The sequence below is a fragment of the Aspergillus multicolor genome (assembly GCF_047715735.1).
Source record: "Aspergillus multicolor strain CBS 133.54 unplaced genomic scaffold BDW74scaffold_3, whole genome shotgun sequence".
Lineage (NCBI taxonomy): Eukaryota > Fungi > Ascomycota > Eurotiomycetes > Eurotiales > Aspergillaceae > Aspergillus > Aspergillus multicolor.
Genome location: NW_027395954.1, coordinates 1,900,918 through 1,927,131, shown reverse-complemented (window position 1 = coordinate 1,927,131; position 26,214 = coordinate 1,900,918). Strand labels below are relative to the sequence as shown.

Genomic DNA, 26,214 nt, shown 5'->3' with positions numbered 1-26,214 from the left:
CTGAGTAGATGCTCCCTAAAGACCAACTGCAAGCGGATGACACCAGCACATCAATGGACGAGTATCAAGGCAGGAATCAGGAAAGTCTGCGCCAGTTGACAGCCTGTATAGAGTATATTGGTTGGAAAGGGGCAAGAAGTATGTCTATGCTATCAGTCCATGGTTCCAAGAAGGGGCCCAACCCAAGAATAGCAGAGGCGGTGATAGTCTGACAGCCGCCACAGCTTATTGTTTCAGATTCGGCTCTTGACAAATCACTTCCCGCCCGTGCTGGGCAGTATGGGCCGGTTGCGACAGGTTTCTTTTGACAAAGTAAACACTCCGTGGAGGGCCCCCCTGTGTTGCTTGGGCCACTCTCGATGGGAGACCAGTTGCTGACGAGATCTTTGCCAGTCCGATCCAACGAAAACGCTCAGATTGAGACAGTCACATGACCCACTTAGCCCGAAGCTGAAACAGTGGAGGAGATCGGGCGGACAGACAGGAACAGCCAGAAATAAGACCATGGCCTCCCCTCCTCTAAATCCCCCTCCGCTGGAAGTCTGAAAGGCGCTCTCAGCTGTTGATCGGCTGCCTCTCCGCTTCACCGTCTTCTCTCGCCTTTGAGTTGTTCTTTGTTTCTGTGCCCGTCCTTTTGAAGTCCACTGATCGATGGGCGTGTTTGTCCAACGATAGAGCCGATCGTCAGTCTAGTCCCAGGCCCATAGTCCAGACTAGACAACCGCAGGGCAGGACAAAGCGAACCAACACCTCTTGGACAAACTGCTCGGAGTCCCCGTATTCTCGTTACCTATAACCACTTTAATTCTCTTCTTTTTTTGGTACGCATTCCCCAGGCTCAAGCTACCTGATTGTTTTTGACGCGGGGGTTTCCGGCTTACCCTCGTCATTCCAAACGTCTTCGTGTTGCGACAATGCTAACATATTGTTCCCGCAGCTCTAGATACCCTTTATGATGCATTAGAGACCCTCCAAGACTACCGAACACGTTCTTTTATTCCAGTTCGGACCTATATCTTCGCTGGGGACAGTCTGCGATCCGAGGAACATCGCTTTTTAAACAGTTATAATAGCTCCGCCATGTTAGCATCCAAAGCATACGTGCCGCCCATGGGGCTGCCATCGTCGCAAACGCCGACTGCGTCTTATCATACGGCCCCGCAGAAGACCGCAACATTTTCGGAATCACAAACGGGGACAGTATATACAAGTCCCACCAAGTCGGAGTTTTCCGAAGTCGACGACGGACTTGATGCTGTGAGGTGCGAAAGTCTCATGATGGTGCGCGACGAGGCCTTGGATAGCTGATTCCTCTAGGTCTTGGGACGAGAAACAAGTCATTTCATGGCTCCATAGTATAAGCTGTCAGCAATATGAGCCGTTATTCAAAGGTACGCGACTTTCAGTGACTGATATACCTTTGATTCAAGGGAGACTCTAACTGTATCCAGCAAATAATTTCAACGGCAATAATCTCATCGAATGTGACCAGAAGATCCTACAGGAGATGGGCATCAAGAAGATCGGTGATCGGGTGCGGATTTTTGTGGCCATAAAACAGCTCCGCAACAAATCGGTGGTCAACCGAAAGCAAAAGAACCTGGTACGTCATGACCTACATATTCATTCATCACATTTACTAACTTCCTACAGAGACAATTAGCAGCCCTGGAAGCGGCTCATCAGCAAGCTTCGTCCGAATCCTCTCGCTCCTACAACGCGCGTCAGCAAACTTCCAGTGCTGGACGATCATCCAGGACTGGCGATTATAGCTATGGCAGACCTACCTCACGACCGGGTTCTCCATTACGGCCACATCGTTATGTTGCCAGCCCTATGGATTCTGGGCGGAAAGACTATTTCTCCAGTGGCTCAGGTTCTGGACGCAATCCTAGCACTCCGGCTGAGCGAACTGCAACGCACCTGCGACAAAATCCTAGCCTCGACGGGATGACAATGGGCTCTTTGCTGAGCAATGCTCCTGTGATCAGAGTGATTTACACCGGTGGTCAGACCAAGGTCCTGGACATCAAGCATTGCAAAACCCCGGACGAGATTATCCTCTGTGTACTGAAGAAACTGCAACTCCCTGAGCACCAGTACCGCAATTATTGCTTCTATGTGCTTGACGGCCTGGACGCCGATCCATCGAATTGTCGGAGACTCTCTGACCACGAGCTCATGGAGATATGCGAAGGTTTTCACAGGTCGGAGCGAGGCCGGCTTATTCTCCGTAAAATACATGCCGGCGAACCGGATGCTGAGGAGGTTCACCGTGCATCCCAGCTCGCGCTGGACGAAAGCCAGGTGGCACATATGAATGCCCTCAGCAGCTCAAACATGCGGAATCAAATGAAAATCCAGCAGTTGACGGGCGAATCATGGCATAATATCAGGCAACCTATGTCGCCAGTATCTTCGCGTCATAACACGACTCCAAGTGAACATGACATTCGGCCTCCTCAAGTCAACGAACGTGTTTCCAAGTTGCGATCATTCTTCGGTGCTCGACCCCCTAGCGAGATGATTATACATGAGATCTCGTCTTACTTCCCTGGCCACCAGAGAGAGGATATTGAGAAGACCATGCGCATGTCTGTCCGCAGATCTCAACGGCTAAGTAGAGCGGCCAGTCGGCTAAGCGTCGTCAGCAACACCAGTTACGCTTCCAGCCTGCGGGATGCACCGCCTATCCCTAGCATCGCCGACACTTGGCTCAACAATGGCGCGCCACCCACCCGAGCCGCACGGCCACTATCTGTTGTTTCGACACGACCTGGTCTTCCTTCAACATCGTATAGGGATTCTATCGCGTCCAGTTCCCTACACCCACTCCAGGAGGAGTCGCCCATTGAGCCGAACCGAAAGTCATATGTCTCTTTCGATAGCGGGTCCGATGACCCCAGCAATTCGCGCCACAGCCTTCTGGATGAAAATGCAAGTGTTGCCGCAACAGACGGGGGCTCCTTCAATGAACGTCTAAGCGTTCTTGTGGCTGAAGACGGGGAGGAGGATGACGATGGGCTGGCTGAATTCTTAGCCGGTAATAATTTCGTCAACTGGATGAAGGGCTCATTGATCGGCGAGGGTTCTTTCGGCAGCGTATTCCTTGCGCTGCACTCGATCACCGGTGAACTTATGGCTGTCAAGCAGGTTGAAATCCCGTCGGCAACCAAAGGTACCGAATTCGACAAGCGTAAGAATAGCATGGTCGATGCGCTCAAGCACGAGATCGACCTACTACAAGGCCTTCATCATCCGAACATTGTCCAATACCTGGGAACTACTGCCGACGATCAATACCTGAACATTTTCCTGGAGTATGTTCCAGGAGGCTCTATTGCCACAATGCTCAAGCAGTACAACACTTTCCAGGAGCCTTTGATCAAAAACTTTGTGCGTCAAATACTCGCGGGTCTGTCCTACTTACACAGCAAGGATATCATTCACCGTGATATTAAGGGCGCGAATGTCCTCGTTGACAATAAGGGTGGCATCAAAATCTCCGATTTTGGTATTTCCAAACGAGTGGAAGCGTCTACTGTGCTCGGGTCTCGAGCAAGCAATGGCGGGGGCCACATTCATCGACCTTCGCTACAAGGCAGCGTTTATTGGATGGCGCCTGAGGTAGTTCGCCAGACGGCCCATACGAAAAAAGCTGATATCTGGAGCTTGGGTTGTCTCGTTATTGAGATGTTCATTGGGTCGCACCCTTTCCCAGATTGTAGCCAGCTTCAGGCTATCTTTGCCATTGGAAGCAACAAGGCTCGGCCTCCAGCCCCAGAACAAGCCAGCAAAGATGCCGTTGCTTTCTTGGACATGACTTTCCAACTCGACCACGAGAAACGACCTGACGCAGATGAGTTGCTCAAGTCGCCCTTCCTTGCTACGTCGCTAAACTGAACTTCTTCATGAAATTGGATGAATATATGGGCATTTTCTAGCATTGAATTTGGAGACTTGGAGTACTCTTTATGACTGGGTTAATAAGCATCTTGCTCTTTGCCTCTCTTTTTTGAACCGATGTGAAGCCTTTATGAAACTTCAATGCGGGCGTTATTTTAGGTAGATTTGGGTCTGATATATAGCCCGCCATTCTCCTGGACGTTAATTTACTATGCAATCATTGAGTTCGCGCCAGAGGCTGGTTGTGTTCTCAGGGCGTTTGTCCGCTATTCATGCTATGCACCGAATCTCCATTGTAGATGGCCTACTCAGCCTCTAATGATGTTAGAAGGCTGCTCAAAACTTATGATGTATTCGTGCAATATCCGCAATCCAAGTGCGTACCAAACAAAAAGAGACCTGTGCGATGAAGTACTAGAACAGAGTAATATACATGTTCTCGAAGCCATGATAGCAGTGTGCGTTACATGTCAGTCAAGAGATATAGGGGTGAAATGATGGCTGTGGGTAGGTATGTATGTTTATGCGCTCGGTGATACTTTGAAAAAAATGATTGATCTAGTCAACGAGCTTGCCGTGGAATGGGACTCCCATGGCACTCAGGAGCAGTCGGGCGTCCTTATCGGTTTTGGCGGTTGTGTGGAGGGTGATGTGGCAACCAGGGATCATCTTGGGCGGGTACCTGTGCACATAAAGTTCGAGGTTAATACTCGGTTTGATTAGGAAAAAGGGGACGGAACTGAGGAACATACATATCATAGTTGACCTCAATCTCAGGGAACAGAGCAACCTGTTCAGGTTCAAGACCAAAGGTGATGTTTCCGCTGCTGTCACCGCTGGTACCCTTGATACCGGGCCATTCCTTGAAGCGAGGCATCACAATATCGAGCAGCTTGCCAAAGAAGTGCTCCATGTCTTCTCCACGGAGCTCGGCCTTGGCGGCCACAGTATCTCTTCCGGGGGAAATGTACCACTTGGCAACGCTAGTCTTGGACTTGTAGGTCGTGACCTTAACGTTTGAGATCGCCTGCAGCGCCATACCAGCTACGTGGAGCCACCCAGAGTTCTCCTTCGCGGCATTCTTCACGTAACTGTGGATCGTGATCCGCTCGAGCTTGGGAATGTTGTTGAAGGTGATCGGCTTGCGGAGAAGTCGGAGTACGTCACCACCACGGGGGCCGCGGAGAGATCGATTTTTGTGGTAAGGAGAGCTATCGTCCCATGAGCGGAGACGCGGCGCCTTTGGCGGGGGCTTGAAGCCTGGCGGGTTGTGAACGTAGCAAAGGGTGAGGATATCGGAGGCGATGGTTGACTCGTGAGTCTGCTCAACTCTGGAAAGAGAGAAAGGGCCCGGTACGAAGAGTCGAGACGAGGGATCAGAAGGAGGTGGAGGTCTGTGAGGGTGCAATGGACCGCGATCGTATTTCGGCGATCGAAATTGATACCTAGAATGGGTGATTAGGACATGATGTTGTCTCAGAAGCCTGGATGGTTTGCGGTTCCCTCGGAGTAAACAACTTACCGACTTCGTGGGAGCTGGATTTTGCGTGCTCTGGCTCGCGCAACGGGATCAAAAGATTTTGCGGCTTCAACTGACGTAGTTGCACCCTTCAATAGACCTTCTGACTCCAGATCACTAAGGGCGGACGGTTTGGCGGCCGCTTGGTCAGAAGCATGGCGCCGCCAGCAGAGGCCCTGGGGGCAGGCAGAGGGGACAATAGCCCGCGGCAATGACCTTGCCAGGTATCTTGACGGCTCACTAGCGGCCATTGGGATTGACAGGTTATGGTTGTTGCTGCGAACTTCGAGACCGTAAGAGACTCCGAAAATGTTTCTCGGCCAGATGATTTCGGAAGTAGTCACGTGTGCCTGGTATATTCACGCCTGAGAGATTAGGCATTAAAGTCTCGCTCTCAGGCACTCACTTCGGATGTGCTCCGCATCCCCGCCATGTTATTGTTGGAAGCATTATTAGCGCAGTGAACACCCTCTGTCCAGGTTCCGAACCTGCAAGGTTCCTTTTGACAGATTGCTTTCTAGTGGGGCCCTGATCGATCAGATCTATGTCTATCATCATAAACTCATAGACCCTTTTTTTCTTCCCTTGCATCCTCTTTATCAACTTCTGTCTCCTTCATCTCGTTGTCAACCTGTGATGTCACCTGGCTAGCTCAGCTGGTGCCTACCATACGGAAGTTCTTTGCCAACGCCGGCGCAATTTATCAGAAGAACCCCTCACCTGATATACTCATTTACCACTGATTGAGAGCTCCGCTACGTATTCAACCGGAATTTGGTGGCCTGTTCAAGGTCTACAGCATACAACTTTCCCCATGTCGGCTCGATCCGTTCTCAGTCTCATATCCCTCAACTCGTTTAACATCGAACTCATAACTCCTTGAAGATGAGCGGGATACACAGATTCCTGACTAGGCGTGAGCGGAACAACAGGTATTCAAAGCACGCAAAAAATGAGGTATGGTGGCATTACAAATGGGGAATGCGCTTCCATGCTGATGATGCGCCTGTCTGAAGTCGACAGATGTTCCGCGCCCTGTCTTGCGAGGTGTCTTCACGTCAGAGACTAGCATCAACGATTCTGCCGATCAACAGAAGAAGGTGAGCACTCTTGAATAGCCAGTCGCCCGGTTTGTTCATCGGGCCTCAAGTCTCGGCGCGGACTCTGGCTTACAGGAAGCAGATCAAGACCTTAGAGCGACGAGTTTCACATCTTGGCATCACCGGACTGACCGAACAACATCTCACTTATGCGCTGCAGTATACACAGGGCGATGTGGATGCAGCTTTTGAGCTCCTCCTACTAGTCGAGGACTCGATCGAAGGAATAATCAAAGGATATTCACCAAGCACGAAGTTACTTGGCGCCGAGAACCGTAATGGCGTTACTTGCTATCTGGATGCGCTACTTTTTGCCATGTTTGCTCGGCTTGACTGCTTTGAAGGAATACTGTACAAAAACTTCAGCGATGAGCCTCGTGGGAAACTATCAGTGCTTCTGAGACTCTGGGTCAACATGCTAAGGTCAGGAAAGCTTATAACGACGGATATTGTATGTGAACACCTGCATGCTGGACTTTCTTGAAGGAGAAATGCTGACTGCATGGACTCTACAAAGACAAAACATTTACAGGAAGCACTCGCCGAATGTGGATGGGAAGATGCTGCTAATCTTCATCAGCAAGATGCATCTGAGGCATTTACGTTCATTACGGAGAAACTGGAGTTGCCACTCCTGACACTCAAGATGGACATATATCATACAGGAAAGGAAGATGTGAACGATGACCACAGATTCGTCAATGAGAGACTTTTGGAAGTCGCTATACCAGAGCCTGTCGACGGGAATGCAGTGACGCTGGAGGAATGTCTAGAGGCATACTTCAACAACAGAATTGAGGTTAAACGATACCTTGAGCGCCAAAACACTGTCAAGTCAACCAAATCTGTGGACTCGCTTCTCAAGGGCTCTAGCACGCATGTTGAGGCAATAGAAATCAGCACGCCCACCTCTTCCTCACCAACAGCATTGTCGCCCATGATGACACCGGTCACAACGGTTACAGAGAACCCTTTGCCAGACAGATCTCGATATCGGAGAAGCAGCATCATCCAACCGAAGTATATCCCCGATTCGAACGACGATGACACCACCAAACACCGCCATGGCTCTTATAGAAAAGAGGTTATGATGCCTGCCTGGCAATTCTTTAGCTTAATCCGTGAGCCTTCCCGTGACCAAATATGCTGTGGGGAAGGGCGCTAACATAGCAACAGCATGGTACACGGATAATTCTCCAATGAATGACTCTCAGGTCGCGGCCCATTTCTCATCAAAGCGACCAATCTTAGGTCTCTGTCTCAAACGGTACTCCATGCTTCCAAACGGGAAGGCCATCAGACTTGACACCTTCGTCGATATTCCGACAGAAATCGGATTACCGCACTTTATCCAGGATGATAACATGGAGGATGGTCCGATCCGTGTAAACTTCAAGCTATCCCTGCAGGCCATAGTCTGCCACAGAGGAAACTCCGTGGATTCTGGGCACTACATAGCCATTGTTCGAGGCACCAGTGCGGGAGCACCTCCATCGAGTTCTCATGGCTCAGAACAGTCCGCGCCAGATACCCCGAGGTATTGGATGCGGTTTGACGACCTGGCTAAGGAAAGGGTGACGTTGGTGGACATTGAACAAGCCCTAAAGACCGAATCGCCATACCTACTCTTCTACCAAATTCTACCAATTGATGAGGATGCAGAAGCAGCCAATTTTCAAATTGGCGCAACATCCACATCTTCTGTAGGTTCTATTGAGAACCAGGATCCGGAGGCAGCCAATGTTTCGCCCAGGTTGCAGGCCAACCGACTTAGTGCAGGCTACAGATCCAACCGCCCTAGCCTTGAGATTACAATTGCAGATCCCGCAAACACCGTGGCTGGGCCTAATGAGGAATCTCTTGATAACCATCGGGACACTCTTGCTGGTCTAGGGTTGCGATCTGTTCCTTCTACGTCGCCAAGACTTGTGCCAAAAGATGAGGACGACAGCCGAGGTTCGTTTTCATTCTCTAGACGGGGCTCCAGGGCCACAAGGTCAAACCCAGGAAGCCGTGCAGGAAGCCAAGTCAGTGAAAATAGGATCAGTGCCACGTTTTCACGTTTTGCGGGCCGCCTGAGCAAGGATAAGCTAGGCAGTGACTCCTTTGCCATCGATGACGATTATGAGGAGACGACTAAGAGTGACGCCCCGGGTCTCACTGTTGAATTCAATAAGATAGATATCAGGGAAAAGAGCCCTAGACGGTCGAGGTTCTCTGACAAGCAGAAAGATAAGGGGAAGGAGAAGTCTGGGGAAAGGAGAGGGCGCAGACTCGAGCGCGAGTGTCTTGTAATGTAAGCATATCCGGGGCGTTGGGTTACTTGCTTCTTCTTGTAGCATTATAGAGATACCTAATAGTTATTTGCCTCGTGGTTACTACTTATAACAACATATCAACAAGCCAGAGTGGTTTGGCGCTCCAAAATATATTAATTGAACAGCTATTCTCATAGCATTTCTCATAGCATGGACCAAGGTACGTGATATGTCTAGGCATCTCAAACATGTAAAGAACATCACCAATAGTTTGAAATCTTGATATGCATCACCCCAAGACCCACAAGTATGGTATGTAAGGTCGACAATAACAGCATGCACTGAACCAGCTCATGTACCACATGCTTGTGGGTGCCTCAGGCCCTGAAGCTAGTCGGCCTCGAAGCTAGTCGGCCTCCTCCGCAGCGGAGCTCCAGGTACCTTTTAACATCATCACCACTGACCTTCGCGGCGTTGGGCGATCCCTGCTGAAAACCGGCTTTCCTTACATATCCGGAATGATATACTCCGCTTGAATACCACTGGCGCACTATGGTGCTGGAGACGCCCAGCGGGTATGCCGCTCACAGCAACCTGATCGAACCGGATTCGTTTCCCATGTTCGACATCAAGCATGTTCAGCTTCAGTTTCCTCTCGCGGCTGACTTTGTGGCCGCGCAAGTCGCCGACAATGTGTTGATTCTGGCATTGTCAACCGGGCGCATCTTGCGGATCGACCTTAACAACCCCGAGCATATCGATGGTGCGACCCCTCAGTAACATGAATCCTGGACTACAACTGACTACGATGGAAATAGATGTCGACCTCCCGAGGAAATCGTCGGAAACAGGCGTGATACGCCGCATGTTTTTAGATCCTTCCGCCTCCCATTTGATCATCACCACGACCTTGGGCGAGAACTACTACCTCCACACCCAGTCAAGACAGCCGAAGCCATTGTCGCGGCTCAAAGGACTTCTGATCGAAAGCGTCGCATGGTGCCCCTCTCTTCCGACAGCGTCCACCCGAGAGATATTACTGGGAACGACCGATGGTCAAGTTTGGGAAACGTACATTGAACCATCTACCGAGTTCTACCGCCGGGAGGAAAGATACGCTAGCTCGATATACAGAACGCCAGAAGGATCTCCGGTGACGGGAATCTGGGCGGAGACGGTACCTGCAAAAGCGGAGCAGAGACGGGTACTGATGGCCACGCATGGCAAGTTGTCGTGTTTCATAGGGCGAACTGGGAGATCTGGTAGAGAGGGCGGGGGTTCTATATACGCCGACCTTCTTTCGCGAGAGAGTCCTGTCGTCCACGAGATTGGATGGCCGTCTGGCTCCGCGCCGTCGAGTCTGGCCATCTCACCGTGGGGATCCGATGCTCATCATGTCGAAGGTCATCCTGACAAAGAGTTTGCATGGCTTAGTGCTGAGGGTGTATACCATGGCCTGCTCCCATACTCCTTAGAGAAGCTGCACCAGCCTTTTGAAAGCGCGAGTATGCTTCAGCGGTCCGTCTTCCCGGCAACCGAATCCGCGCGAGGAGGCAAGAAGATGATTCAGAACCCAATAACCGCCATGACGTTATCCGAATGGCATATACTAGTGCTCGTCGAAGGCCGAGTTGTTGCCGTTAATCGCATGAATAATGAGATCGTGTTTGATCAAGAGGTTTTGGAGCCAGGCCAGGCTGCTCTAGGTCTTGTGACCGACACGATGAAGGGAACATACTGGCTATTTACCGGCCAAGACATTTTCGAAATTTGTGTCCAGGATGAAGACCGAGATGTTTGGAAAATCTTTCTACAGAAACAGATGTTTGAGCAAGCTCTCCAGTACACACACACAAGTTCTCAGAAAGATGCTGTTGCTACCGCGTCGGGTGATTTCCTTGCCAGCAAAGGTCGCTACCTGGAAGCAGCCGGAGTCTGGGGCAAAAGCAGCAAGGCATTTGAAGATGTGTGCTTGACACTTATCAAACGTGGTCAGTACGATGCTCTACGTAAGTATCTGCTTTCACAGCTCTCGGTGTATAAGAAGTCCTCATCCATGCAACGGATCATGGTTGCAAGTTGGCTCATAGAAGTATTCATGACCAAGTTGAATACTCTTGATGACAATATCACTACAAAGGCAGAACTGGCTGAAGGAGCAAGCACCGAAGACATCGAGGGCGAGCTCATGACGGTTCGGAATGAGTTTCAAGAGTTCGCGACAAAGTACAAATCTGACCTGGATCAGAAGACTGTTTACGATATAATTAGCAGCCATGGACGAGAAAAGGAATTGCTCTTTTTCGCTACATTGATAAACGATCACAACTACGTCTTGTCATACTGGATTCAGCGCGAAAACTGGCTCGAGGCGCTCAATGTCCTGCAGAGGCAGAGTGATCCCGAGGTGTTTTACAAGCACAGCAGCGTCCTAATGACCCACGCGGCGACTGGGCTAGTCGATATTTTGATGCGGCAGACTAACCTCGAGCCTGAGAAGCTCATACCCGCATTACTCAATTACAACAACACCGTGAGCGTGCCTTTGAATCAAAATCAGGCGGTACGGTACCTCAACTTCATCATCGTCAACCACCCCAGACCCACGGCGGCGGTGCACAACACACTCATAGCAATTCACGCTTCAAGCCACTCTTCCTCCGAGGCTGGACTTCTTACGTATCTCCAGTCGCAGCCGTCATCCCCTCCTCCGTACGATGACGACGCCGCACTTCGCCTTTGTATCCAACATCAGCGTTTCCAGTCATGTATCCATATTTACAGCGCCATGGGACAGTACCTCCAGGCCGTGGAGCTGGCTCTGCAACATGATGACATTGAGCTAGCGGCCATCATCTCAGATCGCCCAGAGGGAAACAATAAACTACGGAAGAAGCTATGGCTTCTGGTCGCCGAGAAGAGAATCCGGCAGCCAGGCACAGGTATCAAAGACGCCATCGAGTTTCTTCGTAGATGCGAGCTGCTACGGATTGAGGATCTCATCCCATTTTTCCCTGACTTCGTGGTCATTGACGACTTCAAAGATGAGATTTGTAGTGCCCTAGAAGACTACTCTCGGCACATTGATGCTCTACGACAAGAAATGGACAACTCAGCGCAGACGGCCCGCCAGATCCGCTCTGAAATTGCCGGCCTCGACACACGGTACGCGATCGTTGAACCTGGCGAGAAGTGCTGGATATGCTCGCTTCCCGTGCTCAGCCGGCAGTTTTTCGTTTTCCCATGCCAGCACGCATTCCACAGCGATTGCTTAGGACGTGAGGTACTCGAAGGCGCGGGGGGTAAGAAGAAGTACATCCGGGACTTGCAGTCCCAGTTGAACGAAGGTGCCCTCACCGCGTCCCGGCGCGAGGAGGTTGTGAAGGAGCTAGATGGGTTAATAGCGGAAGCCTGGTAAGTGCTGACTTTCTACCAACAATCTGTAATCTGGTAGGCTAACTTGACTGCGACTTAGTATTCTCTGCGGCGATCACGCAATCAAACAAATCGATAAGCCATTCATAACTGCATCCGACAACGTCGACGAATGGGCTCTTTAGTTGTTACCTCTGCCGCATATCTAGTTCACTACGAAGACTCCTCCAGCGGCTGAATCATCTAAGAACTCAAAGTGTATACTGTCCATATATAACGTCACTACCTATACCCCCCTTGCTCGCCTGCACAAATCCTTGTCGGCCACTATCCTTCCGCACGCATATGTATAGCCAAGGAATGATATTTCTTACACACCACCAACCAGAACTCAATTGCAAGTGGAAGTCAATCGAAACCGATAGAATTTCGATTTGTGCTACCGCCGGAGTATTCTGCATTTTAACTCTATTCATCCACCTGAGTCCACTGTTCTTCATCCCTGGATGCGCAATGCACGGGGCACGTACTTTTCCTTGTATAATCAAGACATTGTTTCGTTAAGTCTAAAGAGCATACCCTACCGAGTAGACGCCGATGCTGAAACGTCATCTGTCGCATACTTCGGGATTCCAGGCTCAATTAACTCCTATCTTCAAGGGATACTCCGTCTGCATGCACTCTGGAGTCTGGACAATGAACATTACTCCGGGTCTGGAATCCGTGCACCGTCAGCGTAGGAGTAAAGGTCTTCCCTGCAGAATCGCGAGCTCTCCAATCAACAAAGTCCCAGGGAAAGTTTTCCCTAAGCTACTGTCCACTCAGCGGGTAAGAGGGTAGGTAGGGATGGTGTGATGCTGACGACGACCTGGGTGGGGGTTGTGTCATGTCACCTCATTTGTGTACGGCTGTTCGGTCGGATGCGGAAGTACGGAGGAGAACTGGGCCGGCGATGGCGATGGCGATACGCCGGTCAGATGTTTGTTGTGATGCAGTCCGGTTGCTACATTCTCTATCCGGAGGGGGTAAACTAGGCGTGGCGAGTTCGCAGTAAATGCCTCTACGTAGTATGGTACTTTCTAGGCGCTGAGTAGTAGCACCAACTGTATTTGTGAACTGGGAATTTCGGAAGCCGGCTGGAGGCCCTTGAAGATTTCCCTTTCCGGTTGTTTACAGGCGCTGGACATTCTAGATAACAGACTATCGATATCATTGAAGGATGGACTGGCGAAGGGATAGCAAATGCGTTCATCGTGATTTCAGCCGAGGGGAGGGGTCCATGTGTTTGATAGCGATAACAATCGATAAGGATGAGCAAGAAGGAAGAAGGACCCTTGCTGTTGTCAAGTCAACAAGCCTTTGCGGAGAATCTACGGCTGGCTTGCATATAGTCCAGGCCCACCTGTTCTAATAACCATGTTCGTTGAGTATGGTCCTTAACCCGGCTGACCAGACAGGCTTATATTATTATTATTAGTCGTTTACGAAGGTGTAGAGAGCATAGGACAAGTTGCTAAGGCGCCCTGGCAGGCTGGCAGCTCGTTGCCCGAGCAGTGAGGTGGCTGGTGGCAAATTCCCCCCAGTCCACAACAATACCATTGACTCACTTGCCACTTGTCGCTTGGGAGAAGAGCGGGCTGACTGCATGGACCGGCCGCGATGGAGCTGGAAACGGGCCTTTGCATTGCAGCTTGTCCTCCGCGCTCCATAGTAGTCAGTCAGGAGATTTCAACATTCGGAGTACAGAGCAGCCAGCCGGCTGCACCCCATACTCTGTTCCGTAAGGGAAAGAAAGACGAGGGGCATGAGTTGTGCGGGATTTTCGATGATCGCAATGTGACCTGATGATTGAACTGCTCCTCAGTGCATTTCCATTCCAATGCCATCCTACATTCCTCGGATTGGTCGGGTTTGGGACGTCTGGGGAAGAACCAATTTCAATACTCGAACCCACTACTGAAGTCTGTATCTCAGCATCTCAGATTCTAAGTGCCAGGAGTGGAAAAAGGTTCCAATATCCACTGCAAATCCAAATCCTTTAAACCCAAAAATTGGGCAAAGTGACAAGGCGTCATGTGGCCGCGGCCGGAATCCGGGGAATATCTTTCATATCGTCTCAACCAAGCCTTCCTGCGATGATCGTGCGGGGTAATAACCACGCTGTTATGTTGTGCTCTGTTCGTTCGATAGTCTGTCCTCTTGCCTCCCGGGGGATCAGTTCGCGAATCCACGGAGCTTTTACTCTCCGAAACGGCCAGTCAGCACTCTATCAGTTCACTCCCCGTCAGCTGACTCTTCGTTTCCCAACATTCAAAGGACTCCAAAGGACTTGCGTCCTGACGATCCCGAGTCAAGACAAAGATCAACAACGAACCAGCTACTGAGCATGGCTCCCCGGGAAGGCTGGTCTGTGAATAGAGTGGTGTGGTGTCTTTGCCAGGTGGCATCACACGATGTTGTCCCTCTTTGATACTAGGCCGTAGGAAAATTCTGCAAGCTGCCCGCGTCCCAGAAGGACATTTTCATTACTGGAAGACGGCAGAGATCAGACACGCAGTTGGCTGCATGACTGCAAGCATGAACCTTACGGGCACACAACAGAGCGGTCAGTGGCATCCGGTCTCACCGCTATCGCAGAACTTCTGTATGCCCGAGAATGCAGAATGCAGTCTGCGCCGTTCAGCGGTTCAACACCCGCCCAGCCACAGTCCTGCCGCGCGAGGACCGTGAGTCCAGACTCAAATTCTCCGCCATGGAGGCAGCACGAGTCAGCAGTCGCATCATCACCTGTAACGCGAGAGTTGGTGGCTGTTGCCGCTGAGCATCCATTCTGTGCAATAGTAGAGTCCCATGGACGGCGACCCTGGAGATGGCCAGCGCCAGAGCTAGAGCCAGAACACCCCAGACGATTCGAGACGTGGACGCAATTAGAACGGCCCTCGCTGGCGTCATCAGCCACTGATTGGTCACAGTGCGTGACCCACGATGGCGCCTGTGCTGCACGCCCAAAGAGGCTTAGCGGCTCATGCGCCATCGGCCGAGGTGATGGCATTCATTCCAAGGTTGCTCCTCTCAGGCACCGAGATCGCGGTATCGACCATTATCCGGTTTCACCAGGTGGAGTTCGTCAAGCAAGTCGGAGGACCGAGAAGCAGGCGCGAAATCAAGAGAGACAAGGTGTTGGGCCTTGATTGATGGAGCTTGCTTGGACCTGCAGCAGCTTGACGTTAGTCGAATCCTGGGGACAGGCCATGGGCTGAGATCCCTGTCTGGTGCTGCGGTAGCGTAGTAAACGACTGCTTGATTATTATTATTATGATGATGCTCTTTATGCCTTTGTATCAGATATCGAGTCAGGAACTACTCAGCAAACTACTCCTATCTGTCTGTCAATTAAAGTCAAACGCTACCCGGGCCTGAAACTGTCTTGCTCACAATTGACAACCTTCTCCGCATCTGTCCCTTTCGGATCGCCCTTATGGGTCGATCACGAATTCAGGAGAAACAGTCGTCATGACTGCAATGCTCTGAAACATACTTGCATCCGGGTTGGGAATTACTCGTCATTCTAACTACAAAGCACGCGGCAAATCATCAGTAGTCTATCTCTCCCTGAACCACAGTCTGAAGAAATCAACCACGGTCCACGGGCCATGAAAATGCGATGAACCAGCAACCGTGTCTGATGATGATGATGGTGAATTCTTCCGCCTTCCATACAACAGCATCTCAAGGCTCAGGGGTGTGGGGCTGTGCCCAATGCAGTGTTAGCGCGCTATCTACAGCCAGTCAAAATAAGCGCATAGGTGGAGCGGCCTAGTCTACGTAATAGGCTTACCGTATTTACGGCTGGGGTCGTCGCGGCTTGGAGTGAGGCTGTAAATAACGGTACGGGCTCCAACTCAACGTGAGCACCTGCAGCGCCGCCGTTCTTCTTTCTGCTTCTTCTGGTCCCTCGCCCCCCTCAGCTCATCCACTTATCACCCCAGCCGAGTACGTGGAGCTCCTTATCCATCTGGCATCCGTCACCTCCGTCTCCCTATCGCCCTCACCTCCCCTGCAACCTAACCTAACCTACAACTTCCGAACGCTTCCTCCTCAGTTCTTCCTCACCATCCTCATCCTCCATCCCGCTTTCTCTTCTTTCATCATCCTTACCTTCACCGACTTCTTTCCTCTTCTATACCATCTCTTACCCGCCCTGTTCCTTCCTCACATCCGCCTCGCCTCGCCTTCTACCTCCCGACTTCCTATCTCTCGCCCTCAATCAAACTACCACATCGACGCAGAGCCATAGTACTGCCAACGCCGAGATTTAGATCAGATTTTCTTCTGTTCTATAAATCGTGTCTACTGCTGGTTTCTCCTCCTACCTAGCTTTCCATTGCCGCCGGAACGTGTCCTGTTTACCCAAGTCTTCGAGCGCCTTCCGTGACTCATTCAGGTCCACCATCTCGGACGTGCTCTGGGACCACAATCTGTTGTCAACATCCATCCAAGGCCGCTATACGTTTCACGAACCTGCAGAACAACTTGGGATTGTTGTGATTATTCAGGAGCTTGCTGAGCTGTCAATTCGATCTTGTCCGCGACCCGGACCGGTAGTTGGTCTTGGACCTCGCCGAACTAGGCTTCGAAGACCTTCTACAGTCGACCACGGTCTCAATTTGCACATTCTACTCATCCGAATAGTGGACTGTTGTTCTCGACCTGGCCTATGACTGTTTGGCGTCCAGCTGCTTCTGTCTGAGTCACGATCAATCACAACCTTGAACCCGGAGTTCGAAGGCCATTTATAACGAGTCGTCTTTTGTTTTTGCCTTTTTTATACAACCCATATTGCGGTTACGATATCACGCAGCGTTTCTTGTTTCCATCCCAACAAATCCGTGCTTCTGACCACGGCCGTCCTTCGTGACAGACATTCCTTCGTCCACTCGACTTATCATTATATCGACTTCCACTTTCGACATCGGACGATATACAAATGAAAGTATAACGGTCTCTACTATTTCCTTGCTTCGCTAGCCCACTTGGGTACTCTCGACTTGCGCCTCGCGCTGCCCTGCCATCTTCGATTTCTTTTCTTGTCCATTGAATATTCCTCACTCTCGCCTCTTATATGAAACTTTGATATCACAAATCCGTTGTTTTCTTTTTCGTTATCCTCTCCAGCATTTCTTTTGGCTTCATCCCAGCGCGCTTATAGAGCTTCTGTCTCATTTCTGGGCTCTGTTATCATCACCGTCGAATTCCTCTTTCTATTCTCGGACTACGACAGTTATATCTCTGGAAGATTACCGTCTTGTCTGATTAATTGCCAGCCATGGAGTCTCTGAAGAACAGTTTTATCCCAGGCCAGCTGTTGAATGGCCGCTTCCGAACGGTGGCCCCTCTCAACCATGGGTCTTTCGGTATGGTCTTCCTCGCAACCGACATCAAGACCGGCAACGATGTTGCGATCAAATGCATGATGAAGTCGTCGTCGAATGAGTCATGGAACCCATCATCCACCGATGGCCGGTTCGAAGAGCTTGACTGTCACCAACGCCTTGCATACCACCCCAACATCGTCAATCTCGTCCACCATTTCGAAACAGCAACGCATCTTTATCTTGTGCTGGAATACTGTGCGAATGGTGATCTCTACGAGGCCATTCGACTCAACCGTGGTCCACTCGAGACGGAGCATGTTCGCGAATTCATGCTGCAACTGGTGAGCGCCGTGGAATTCATGCACGCCAACGGCCTGTACCACCGCGACATCAAGCCAGAGAACATCTTCCTCACGCAGGATGGCTCCATGAAGCTCGGCGATTTGGGTCTTGCAACGCGGGAAGTTTGGTGTTATGAATCATGTGTTGGAAGTGACCGCTACATGGCCCCTGAACAATACGATCCGGCCAATACCGGATACTCGCCCGCGAAAGCGGACATATGGGCCATTGGTATCTGCCTACTGAATGTTCTCTTTGCTCGGAACCCATTTGCTACGCCCACCGAATCTGACATTTTGTTTGCCGATTATGTGAGGGATCGACAATCTCTCTTCGATATCTTCCCCAACATGTCTCAGGACACCTTTGAGATTCTAAGGATCAGCATGGCTGTTGACCCTGAGAAGCGGTCTCTCCCCGGTCTCCGGGATGCGATTATTCGCGCTGTATCATTCACGACGGATGATGAAGCCCTGGACGAGTTCTGCACTGATGAGCGTGAGGTGGTGCCTGCAAGTGCCAACCGGGAGCCTCTCCGCACGCCATCCATCCAAAGCCCTCAGATCAACCAGGGTGACTCATTCCCTTGGGCGAAGGCGCTTCAGTCCAGCCCACCACAGGCCATTCGGCAGCTTTCTGCCATTCCCGACACCGAGAGCTATTCGGAAGACCTGTTCCCGCCTTCGGAAACCGCGGGTACTTCGTGGTTCTCTGTTCATAACACACCATCGATGGCTTCGGTTCTGGAATCTGCCTTTGGGGACTCCTATCGATCGACCGCCTTGCCGATGCTCACCAAATGCGCTCCTCGTTTACCCCCTCCTTCAGATCCCGTACCTATTACCGGGTCTCTGCCTAGTCAGGCAGCCAAGCCTACACCGTCTCTGTCGATGGTGTTTGGGCGGAAGAACAAGAGCACCGAGCAAATATCCAAAAGCTGGAGTGACCTCTGGGAAGAGGAAGAGTCTGAAGGCGAAGATACCGCTTTGAACCAACGACGCGAACAGAACTCCCGTAGCTGGAGCCATGAGAGTACTGCGGACGACACAGACAGTTCCGAGACGACATGCTTGCGAGACACACATGCCAATTTGATTCCTGTTTCTAGCTCTCAGCTTCCGGGTTCGACCATGTCTAAACATATCGAGCCGTTGGACAAGCCGGTGCATACTGAGCTTGTCGCTGCTGTTCCTAAGGCTGTCTCCTCGTTTTCCAAGTCTTCTCCGAAGAAATCCAGTCTCGACAAGTGGGCTGCTTTGGGCGATAAGAGACGAAACTTCAAACCGTCGGAACATTCCTTCGAGTCCAAACATTTCCCGAACAACATGGCCTGGCGAAAGGATTGGGGCCTGGGTTCTTCTGGATTCGATTATGGCAACTGGGCTAAGAAGGAAAGCCTTGTTTCCCCAGATCGCCGCCGTCGCCAATTCTTCACTAAAGCGTGGCGCCGGGATTTCTTGGAGACTACGAAGCCTGTCAACATTACTAAGCTCGACTATCATGGCAGCATCGACGAAGATCTCGATCTTGTGGGAGGTTGGCACGACCTCCATTTGTAAGCGACAGATTGTCGCTTATCTTGTCTCTTCTGTTTCCAGCCTCGTGTCATACTGTCACTGTTCCATGCGCTCGAAGAACAACATCACTTTTATCTCACATTCGATAGCTCCCATTTTTACTACTCATACTCTTTGCACAGAAAACTTGGTGTTCTTCACCTCTTATCTCACATCTCTTTTCTTTTCTCTCTCATAGACCATACCTTTGTGCTACAGTTCAGCGCTTGTTTGCCTTGCAGTCCTGTATAATATTGTGGCGCGAAACATCCAAAAGTGGTATTGGGAGGCGGCGGTTTTTGAGATTGACACCATTTTCTTATTCTCCGAGGCCGTCGAACCGGGCCTATTTTACTTCACGCATGTTCTTCTCAAGACGGTTTCAGCATCACGGGCTGGCAGATGACTCAAGACGGGGACAGAGTCGCGCAATCATCAACTCAACTCAGAAAGAAAAGCTACGGGAAAAGCGGATGCTATTGATTCTACCCAGCAGGATGTATGTAGTCCTGGTCTGGCATTGGACTGGTTTCAGTGTATTCTAGTTCTACAACAGTTGGATGGGTAGCCAAAGAGGATATTCATAATCCAAAAGTGATTCTCGTACACTTGGTCTTTTTAAAAGTAACTTTAAAAGTTCCTTATCATCCTAGTATTTGATTCACCATGCTCCGGAGCATAGCGTCATACCCGCCTATGCTAGTACCACCTACTCCACGAAGCGAAGTCTTAAGGAGCCTGTAAATGTTTCTAATCTCAATGCGTCCATCCACGGGTTGTTCATCAGCCTGGCATTAGATGCGGAGTAATTTGTCCGACAAATCTTTTCCTATGGGGTAGTCTTTGCATGCCTCGCTGGCACTGAGAACCGAGCGCCAAGCGGTGAAGCCTCTTTTTGAGTTTATCGCAATCGAAGCACTGCTCAAAAGTCCCCCAGATGCTGCTTTCCATTTCGCGTATCATCGATCACTCTCTTTGCTGTATTATATTGCTAGTACTGTATATTATGCGATTTCCTAGACAACCCTGAATTATCTTCTTCGAACTCATTCTATAAGGCCTCAGCTTGCTAGACGACACCTGGCAAAGACCCCGGCCGAGACCTGACAGTTACGAAACAAAGGTAGTCAACCCCACAGAAGCTGATAAGAGCCTGCCACTCAGTCCCACTTCTCTATTCTGTCGGTAAAGGATAGTTACTTCTTCATTCCCACCGAGGACCCTTGCGCAATGTGTTCTGCTTGAACTGAGTTTCGTCCTAATGATGCTGGCACCCCGGTGGATAACAACCGCTATCTGTGTGTTGACCTGGATCCAAGAAACCGGTGGTGATTCGCAAAAACAACCAGTATGCCTCGCAAGGGACTGGAGGGAAGCCGAAGCCCCTCTGGAATGGCCCACCTGTGTCGAAACCCGATGGGATCGAAGAGCGATTACTGAACCGACGCCGACGCCTACAGCTCAAAGTACGCACAAGGTCACCAGCGAGACAAGTTCCATTTCGATTTCGGTCTCGGTTGAAGCCGCTTCAGCGTCATCGCCACCGCCAGCGGACCAGGAACTTGACACAGACTCGCCGCTCGACAACGCGAACTTTCTCTCGTTTGAAGATTGGAAAAAACAGAATCTTGCTAAGGCAGGGCAGTCGCCGGAGAATATCGGCGGCAACCGGCGGGCCGGGGCCGTAGAGAAGGAGCGCCGACGGCCCACGGGGATAAACAATGCGCTCGACGCTCTTGGGGATGATGCGGAGATCGAACTTGACTTTGGTGGCTTTGGGACCGATGCGCCGGAGGCTCCCAAGACTGCGACTGCATGGGGAGCTCAGGCTCATTCCAGTGGAGACGCGGCGCAGGGAGTCCCAGGGGCGGATAGTGATGTTGTCGTCGAGGCGCCTGGGCAGAGTGCTCCTCATGCGGGTGGTGAGCGCTCAAAGGACGCCGGCACAACATGTAAGGAGCGGTTCAACTATGCATCTTTTGACTGTGCCGCGACAGTACTTAAGACAAACCCCCAGGCGAAGGGATCGTCATCTGTTTTGATCGAGAATAAAGACAGCTACATGCTCAACGAATGCCGCGCTGAGAATAAGTTTCTGATTCTTGAATTGTGCGATGATATCCTAGTGGACACTGTTGTTCTCGCCAACTACGAGTTCTTCAGCTCGATCTTTCATACATTCCGAGTCAGTGTCGCGGACCGTTATCCTGCAAAACCAGATCAGTGGAAAGAGCTTGGTATCTACGAAGCGAGGAATACTCGCGAAATTCAGGCCTTTGCGGTTGAGAACCCGCTTATTTGGGCCCGATACTTACGGATCGAATTCTTAACGCACTATGGACATGAGTTCTATTGTCCGCTGAGTCTGATCCGTGTTCACGGGACGACAATGTTGGAAGAGTATAAGCATGACGGAGAGGCGAGTAGGGCCGAGGAAGAAGTAGCTGGTGAAGTAGCAGAACCAGCTCCAGAGGCAGCAACCACCGCAGAAGATACCACCAAGTTTGAAGTACCGCCGCCGGAGGCGCCCAGTTTCCATATCGGCAACGCTGAGATGCGCCCTTTCGAAACCTGCCCGAATTCAGTGACGACAGTAGAGCTGGCATTAATGAGGTCTACAGAACAACACAAGTGCGGGACTCAGGATGCCCCGAAAGAGTCGCCCACATATAACGGAAATATGGTTTCAACATCTGGTCAAGCCTCGCCAGGGCCAATTACTCCGTCGTCAGGCGACGCCGCCAACGCCGCTTCGTCCGAGGCTGGGGAGAACAAGATTTCGAGCTCTCACGGAACGAACACTCCTTCTGGCGCCGATACTGTGCCTGCTATGGATCCGCTGGAAATAATTCCTCAGAACGCCACTTCCCACCAAGACACCCGGCCTACTGGTGCTTCGAAAGAGGAGCAGAGCGCTGAATCAATTCGAGCGACTGCAACGCAACCGCCATCGGCAAACCCAACCACCCAAGAGTCCTTTTTCAAGTCGGTCAATAAACGCCTACAAATGCTCGAGACAAACTCAAGTTTGTCTCTTCAGTATATCGAAGAGCAGTCACGGATCCTACGAGACGCGTTCAATAAGGTCGAAAAGCGACAACTATCGAAAACATCCACGTTCCTAGAGAATTTGAATGGGACTGTGGTTAGTGAACTGAAGCAGTTCCGTGAGCAGTACGACCAGGCGTGGAGAAGTGTGGCGTTGGAGTTCGAGCACCAAAGAATCCAGTATCACCAGGAAATATACTCCCTGAGCGCTCAGCTAGGTGTCCTCGCAGACGAGATAGTGTTTCAGAAGCGAGTAGCGGTGATCCAAAGTATCGTTGTGCTTCTCTGCTTTGGCCTCGTGCTCTTCACCCGCGGCGCGGCTGGTGGCTACATCGATTTCCCTAGCGTACAGAACATGGTCTCGCGCTCGTACAGTCTACGACCTTCCTCTCCCATGTTTGGCTTTGGGTCACCACCAGGTAGCCCAGGTTCAACGCGACCGACATCATCCTACCGAACCACCCCCGGTCATCGACGACAGAGATCACAAGACTCGCAGGACGGGTCGCTCAGTCCAACGATGTATGCGCCCCCAACTCCAACTTCAGACGACTCGAGACTCGGACATGAAGAACGAGATATTACATCGTCACCGGAGCAAACCCAATCCTCACCGGATGCGGCACCCCCGTTGATAAGATCGAACAGCAGCCCACCCGACTTGAATGGAGAGAATGAAGGAGTGGACGAGGAAGGGCTTGAGGATTTGGAATCTGGCTCGGAATGTTCTGATTCTGAAGAACTTGGGGAAGAAGGCCCGCTGGGGGATTGAGGCTGTGGATGGATTATAACACCTCTATACAAACCATAGTAACTAGTAATTGGGCCTAGACAACGGCCCAAGTATAATGAGATCATGACGGAATGACTGAAACCCTGAAACATGCGCAGATCGCCGGTAAATGTCATAATGAAACCATCGGTGCCCGTCATTGGCATTCATTGGCGTCGGGTTCGTGCAGTTGTGCGGTTGCCATGACAACAATCAATGTGGGCTTTTCTCGGTTTTTCTTGTCAGCGCAATCCCTCTTCAACACCACTCTCTCTATCATTGACCTCAATACCCCATCTATCCTTTTTACATCTCAAGGAAACTCTCAAACTGTCACGCAAAATGAACTCTACCCCTCTGGCTGCCCGCTCGCCCAACACCCACCTCGCTCTCTCCAACGAGCAGGACCTGAAGGCTGCATCAACAATGGATCCGATGGACCAGCACCGCCAGAAACTCCAGGGCAAGATCGAGAACCAAGACAGGTATGTTTTCTATTGCTCAGCAGTAGCGAAACCTGAGCATCTTGTTCCTGAATGAGGATCGGTCGCTAATTTGACGCAGCCAACAAGCAAGCTACGTCTCTCCATCCGACGACATCATGAGCCCCTGCTCGAAGAAATTGAGCGACCTTAAGGGCAAGCGCTTCAAGAAGTATGTCAAGACTTCACCACTACAATTCTTCCTATGCTTTTTTGTCTTCGTTCTCCGAAGTTCCAGGCAAAGTGCTAACATCTCACGTCTACAGCGCCGGAAAGCCCCAATCGCTGTTCGCCAAGCTGGGCAAGAAGAACTTCGAACAACAATCATCTGCCGCCGCCGCAGAGAATACCGAGAAGAGTGTTTAATTTAACTCGCCTCGGCTTTACTCTTCTTGATGTTTACATGTCTGGCTGGCGCAGGTCGCGGGAGTTGATTTTCGGTCATTCTTGTCTTGTCTTGTAATATTACGACTTCTGGGATGGTCGGATGGATTGATAATTGGGATTGTTCTTTTTTTTACTTCCAAGATTTGGGATCTGGATGGCTTGGTTGGGTTTTATGAATTCTAATGGCTCGCGACTGGATATCGGGATTTTGGCCGATACTCTGTTATGTTTTTGATGATGCTTGCAATGAAAACGACTTGATCAGGGATGGCCATTGGCTACTTTTTGTGGCATAATCTATTCACTGGCTCACCCTATGCAGCGTAGAGCAGAACAACAAAGATGGGGATTCGCTGACGCAGCCGAACTGGACCTCGGCTTCTCCGCAACTTGCTTTGCATCCGCAGCTCGGCTTCGTTGCTTTTTATCGTCTTGTTCCTCTCTCTTTCCCCCCTTCTCGCTCTTTAAGTATTCCTTATCAATTACCAACTCATCAACATGTCTGCTTCAACTCGGATCCCCCCAATCGCCCAGCCCTTCGTCAGCGACCGAGCCAAGAAGACCCTGGACCTGGTACCTTCCCCACACTTCTTCCCCAGTCTTCGCCCCGAAGTTTGAGTAGCCCAAAGTCTAACCAACGAGTTCAGGTTGAGGAATTTGTTGAGAAAGAATGCATCCCCGCCGAAGCCCTGTTTTCCGCGCAGCTCGGTACCGGCGAGCAACGATGGAAGACCAACCCCGCCATCATGGAGGAGCTCAAGATCAAAGCCCAGAAGATTGGCCTGTGGAACATGTTCCTGCCCAAGAGCCACTTCAAGCAGGGCGCAGGGTTCAGCAACCTCGAATACGGGCTTATGGCGGAGTATCTAGGGAAGAGTAAGGTTGCGAGTGAGGTGAGACTCTGTTCCCCGCATTTGGTCTGCTAGAGACTCGATGATCCTCCAGTAGCTAACGTGCCTCATCATAGGCCACGAACAATGCCGCGCCAGATACGGGTAACATGGAGGTTATTGCCAAGTATGGTAATGAGGAACAAAAGGCGCGCTGGTTGACGCCGCTGCTTGAGGGCAAGATCCGGTCTGCGTTCCTCATGACGGAGCCAGATATTGCTTCTAGCGATGCGACAAATATCCAGCTCGATATCCGGCGTGAGGGGAATGAGTACGTCCTCAACGGCTCGGTAAGCCATGTCCTTACATCTTATGTACATAAACATAGCATGTCTGACATACTACTTTCAAAGAAATGGTGGTCCTCCGGCGCCGGCGACCCCCGCTGCCAGATCTACCTCGTAATGGGCAAGACCGACGCCCGCAACCCAGACACCTACAAGCAGCAGTCCGTCCTTTTAGTCCCCGCTTCCACTCCGGGGATCACCATTCACCGTATGCTCAGCGTCTACGGCTACGACGATGCCCCGCACGGCCACGGCCACATCACCTTCAAGAACGTGCGCGTCCCCCTATCAGCCATGGTCCTCGGCGAAGGCCGCGGCTTCGAGATCATCCAGGGCCGCCTGGGACCCGGCCGGATTCACCACGCCATGCGAACCATCGGCGCCGCCGAGCGCGCAATTGACTGGCTCATCGCGCGCATCAACGACGACCGCAAGAAGCCCTTTGGCCAGCCTCTCTCCTCGCACGGCGTGATCCTCGAATGGCTCGCAAAGTCCCGCATTGAGGTCGACGCCGCGCGCCTGATTGTGCTGAATGCGGCGATCAAGATCGACCAGGGCGATGCGAAGTTTGCGCTCAAGGAGATTGCACAGGCGAAGGTGCTGGTGCCGCAGGCTGCGTTAACGGTAATCGATCGTGCCGTGCAGGCTTATGGGGCTGCGGGTGTGTGCCAGGATACGCCGCTCGCTTATATGTGGGCGATGGTTCGGACGTTGAGAATTGCGGATGGACCTGATGAGGTGCATCTGCAGCAGCTTGGGAAGAGGGAGAATAAGTCGAGACGGGAGGAAGTTGTCAAGAGGGTTACTTGGCAGAAGGAACAGAGTGATACGATTCTGACTGCGAATGGGTTTGGTAAGACGAAGAGTCTGCTTTAGGTTTGAGGTTTCGGATAATAACCCTATATAACGACGTTTTG

General features: G+C 51.2%; 7 protein-coding genes across 7 annotated transcripts; 6 read left to right on the top strand and 1 right to left on the bottom strand.

Annotated features, from left to right (window-relative positions):
* Nucleotides 1–735: 735 nt before the first annotated feature.
* On the top strand, nucleotides 736–3,922 carry BDW74DRAFT_81094 (STE11 family mitogen-activated protein kinase kinase kinase). Its single transcript, XM_073733807.1, has 5 exons — nucleotides 736–821; nucleotides 938–1,262; nucleotides 1,318–1,391; nucleotides 1,452–1,603; nucleotides 1,654–3,922. The coding sequence occupies exons 2-5, from the start codon at nucleotides 1,081–1,083 to the stop codon at nucleotides 3,901–3,903; spliced, it is 2,658 nt and encodes an 885-aa protein (XP_073588168.1). The 5' UTR covers nucleotides 736–821; nucleotides 938–1,080; the 3' UTR covers nucleotides 3,904–3,922.
* A 542-nt stretch (nucleotides 3,923–4,464) lies between these two features.
* BDW74DRAFT_174646 (mitochondrial 54S ribosomal protein uL5m) lies at nucleotides 4,465–5,676 on the bottom strand (the record flags this gene model as incomplete). Its single annotated transcript, XM_073728082.1, has 3 exons — nucleotides 4,465–4,588; nucleotides 4,659–5,351; nucleotides 5,429–5,676. The coding sequence occupies 3 exons, from the start codon at nucleotides 5,674–5,676 to the stop codon at nucleotides 4,465–4,467; spliced, it is 1,065 nt and encodes a 354-aa protein (XP_073588167.1).
* A 68-nt stretch (nucleotides 5,677–5,744) lies between these two features.
* Nucleotides 5,745–8,956, top strand: BDW74DRAFT_81091 (ubiquitin C-terminal hydrolase family protein). Its single transcript, XM_073733806.1, has 5 exons — nucleotides 5,745–6,382; nucleotides 6,442–6,525; nucleotides 6,608–6,976; nucleotides 7,043–7,646; nucleotides 7,702–8,956. The coding sequence occupies exons 1-5, from the start codon at nucleotides 6,311–6,313 to the stop codon at nucleotides 8,823–8,825; spliced, it is 2,253 nt and encodes a 750-aa protein (XP_073588166.1). The 5' UTR covers nucleotides 5,745–6,310; the 3' UTR covers nucleotides 8,826–8,956.
* A 303-nt stretch (nucleotides 8,957–9,259) lies between these two features.
* On the top strand, nucleotides 9,260–12,549 carry BDW74DRAFT_81047 (vacuolar protein sorting protein DigA). Its single transcript, XM_073733804.1, has 3 exons — nucleotides 9,260–9,546; nucleotides 9,602–12,197; nucleotides 12,259–12,549. Exons 1-3 carry the CDS (start codon nucleotides 9,336–9,338, stop codon nucleotides 12,341–12,343), a joined length of 2,892 nt encoding a protein of 963 aa, XP_073588165.1. The 5' UTR covers nucleotides 9,260–9,335; the 3' UTR covers nucleotides 12,344–12,549.
* A 2,133-nt stretch (nucleotides 12,550–14,682) lies between these two features.
* BDW74DRAFT_81041 (uncharacterized protein) lies at nucleotides 14,683–15,586 on the top strand. The gene has a single exon (XM_073733803.1). The coding sequence runs from the start codon at nucleotides 14,822–14,824 to the stop codon at nucleotides 15,347–15,349; it is 528 nt and encodes a 175-aa protein (XP_073588164.1). The 5' UTR covers nucleotides 14,683–14,821; the 3' UTR covers nucleotides 15,350–15,586.
* A 1,898-nt stretch (nucleotides 15,587–17,484) lies between these two features.
* Nucleotides 17,485–19,434, top strand: BDW74DRAFT_165893 (putative serine/threonine protein kinase; the record flags this gene model as incomplete). The annotated part of the gene is made up of 1 exon (XM_073726475.1): nucleotides 17,485–19,434. The coding sequence occupies one exon, from the start codon at nucleotides 17,485–17,487 to the stop codon at nucleotides 19,432–19,434; it is 1,950 nt and encodes a 649-aa protein (XP_073588163.1).
* A 1,258-nt stretch (nucleotides 19,435–20,692) lies between these two features.
* Nucleotides 20,693–26,173, top strand: BDW74DRAFT_165892 (uncharacterized protein; the record flags this gene model as incomplete). Its single annotated transcript, XM_073726474.1, has 6 exons — nucleotides 20,693–23,161; nucleotides 23,570–23,736; nucleotides 23,816–23,909; nucleotides 24,768–25,013; nucleotides 25,088–25,300; nucleotides 25,364–26,173. The coding sequence occupies 6 exons, from the start codon at nucleotides 20,693–20,695 to the stop codon at nucleotides 26,171–26,173; spliced, it is 3,999 nt and encodes a 1,332-aa protein (XP_073588162.1).
* Nucleotides 26,174–26,214: the final 41 nt, after the last annotated feature.

Coding starts and splice junctions, on each gene's coding strand:
- BDW74DRAFT_81091 (XM_073733806.1), top strand. CDS start 6,311: ATGAGCGGGATACACAGATTCCTGACTAGGCGTGAGCGGAACAACAGG. Junction 6,977..7,042: donor AGCTTATAACGACGGATATT/GTATGTGAACAC, acceptor GACTCTACAAAG/ACAAAACATTTACAGGAAGC. Junction 7,647..7,701: donor GCAATTCTTTAGCTTAATCC/GTGAGCCTTCCC, acceptor ACATAGCAACAG/CATGGTACACGGATAATTCT.
- BDW74DRAFT_81094 (XM_073733807.1), top strand. CDS start 1,081: ATGTTAGCATCCAAAGCATACGTGCCGCCCATGGGGCTGCCATCGTCG. Junction 1,392..1,451: donor ATATGAGCCGTTATTCAAAG/GTACGCGACTTT, acceptor AACTGTATCCAG/CAAATAATTTCAACGGCAAT. Junction 1,604..1,653: donor ACCGAAAGCAAAAGAACCTG/GTACGTCATGAC, acceptor AACTTCCTACAG/AGACAATTAGCAGCCCTGGA.
- BDW74DRAFT_81047 (XM_073733804.1), top strand. CDS start 9,336: ATGGTGCTGGAGACGCCCAGCGGGTATGCCGCTCACAGCAACCTGATC. Junction 9,547..9,601: donor CAACCCCGAGCATATCGATG/GTGCGACCCCTC, acceptor CGATGGAAATAG/ATGTCGACCTCCCGAGGAAA. Junction 12,198..12,258: donor GGGTTAATAGCGGAAGCCTG/GTAAGTGCTGAC, acceptor ACTGCGACTTAG/TATTCTCTGCGGCGATCACG.
- BDW74DRAFT_81041 (XM_073733803.1), top strand. CDS start 14,822: ATGCAGTCTGCGCCGTTCAGCGGTTCAACACCCGCCCAGCCACAGTCC.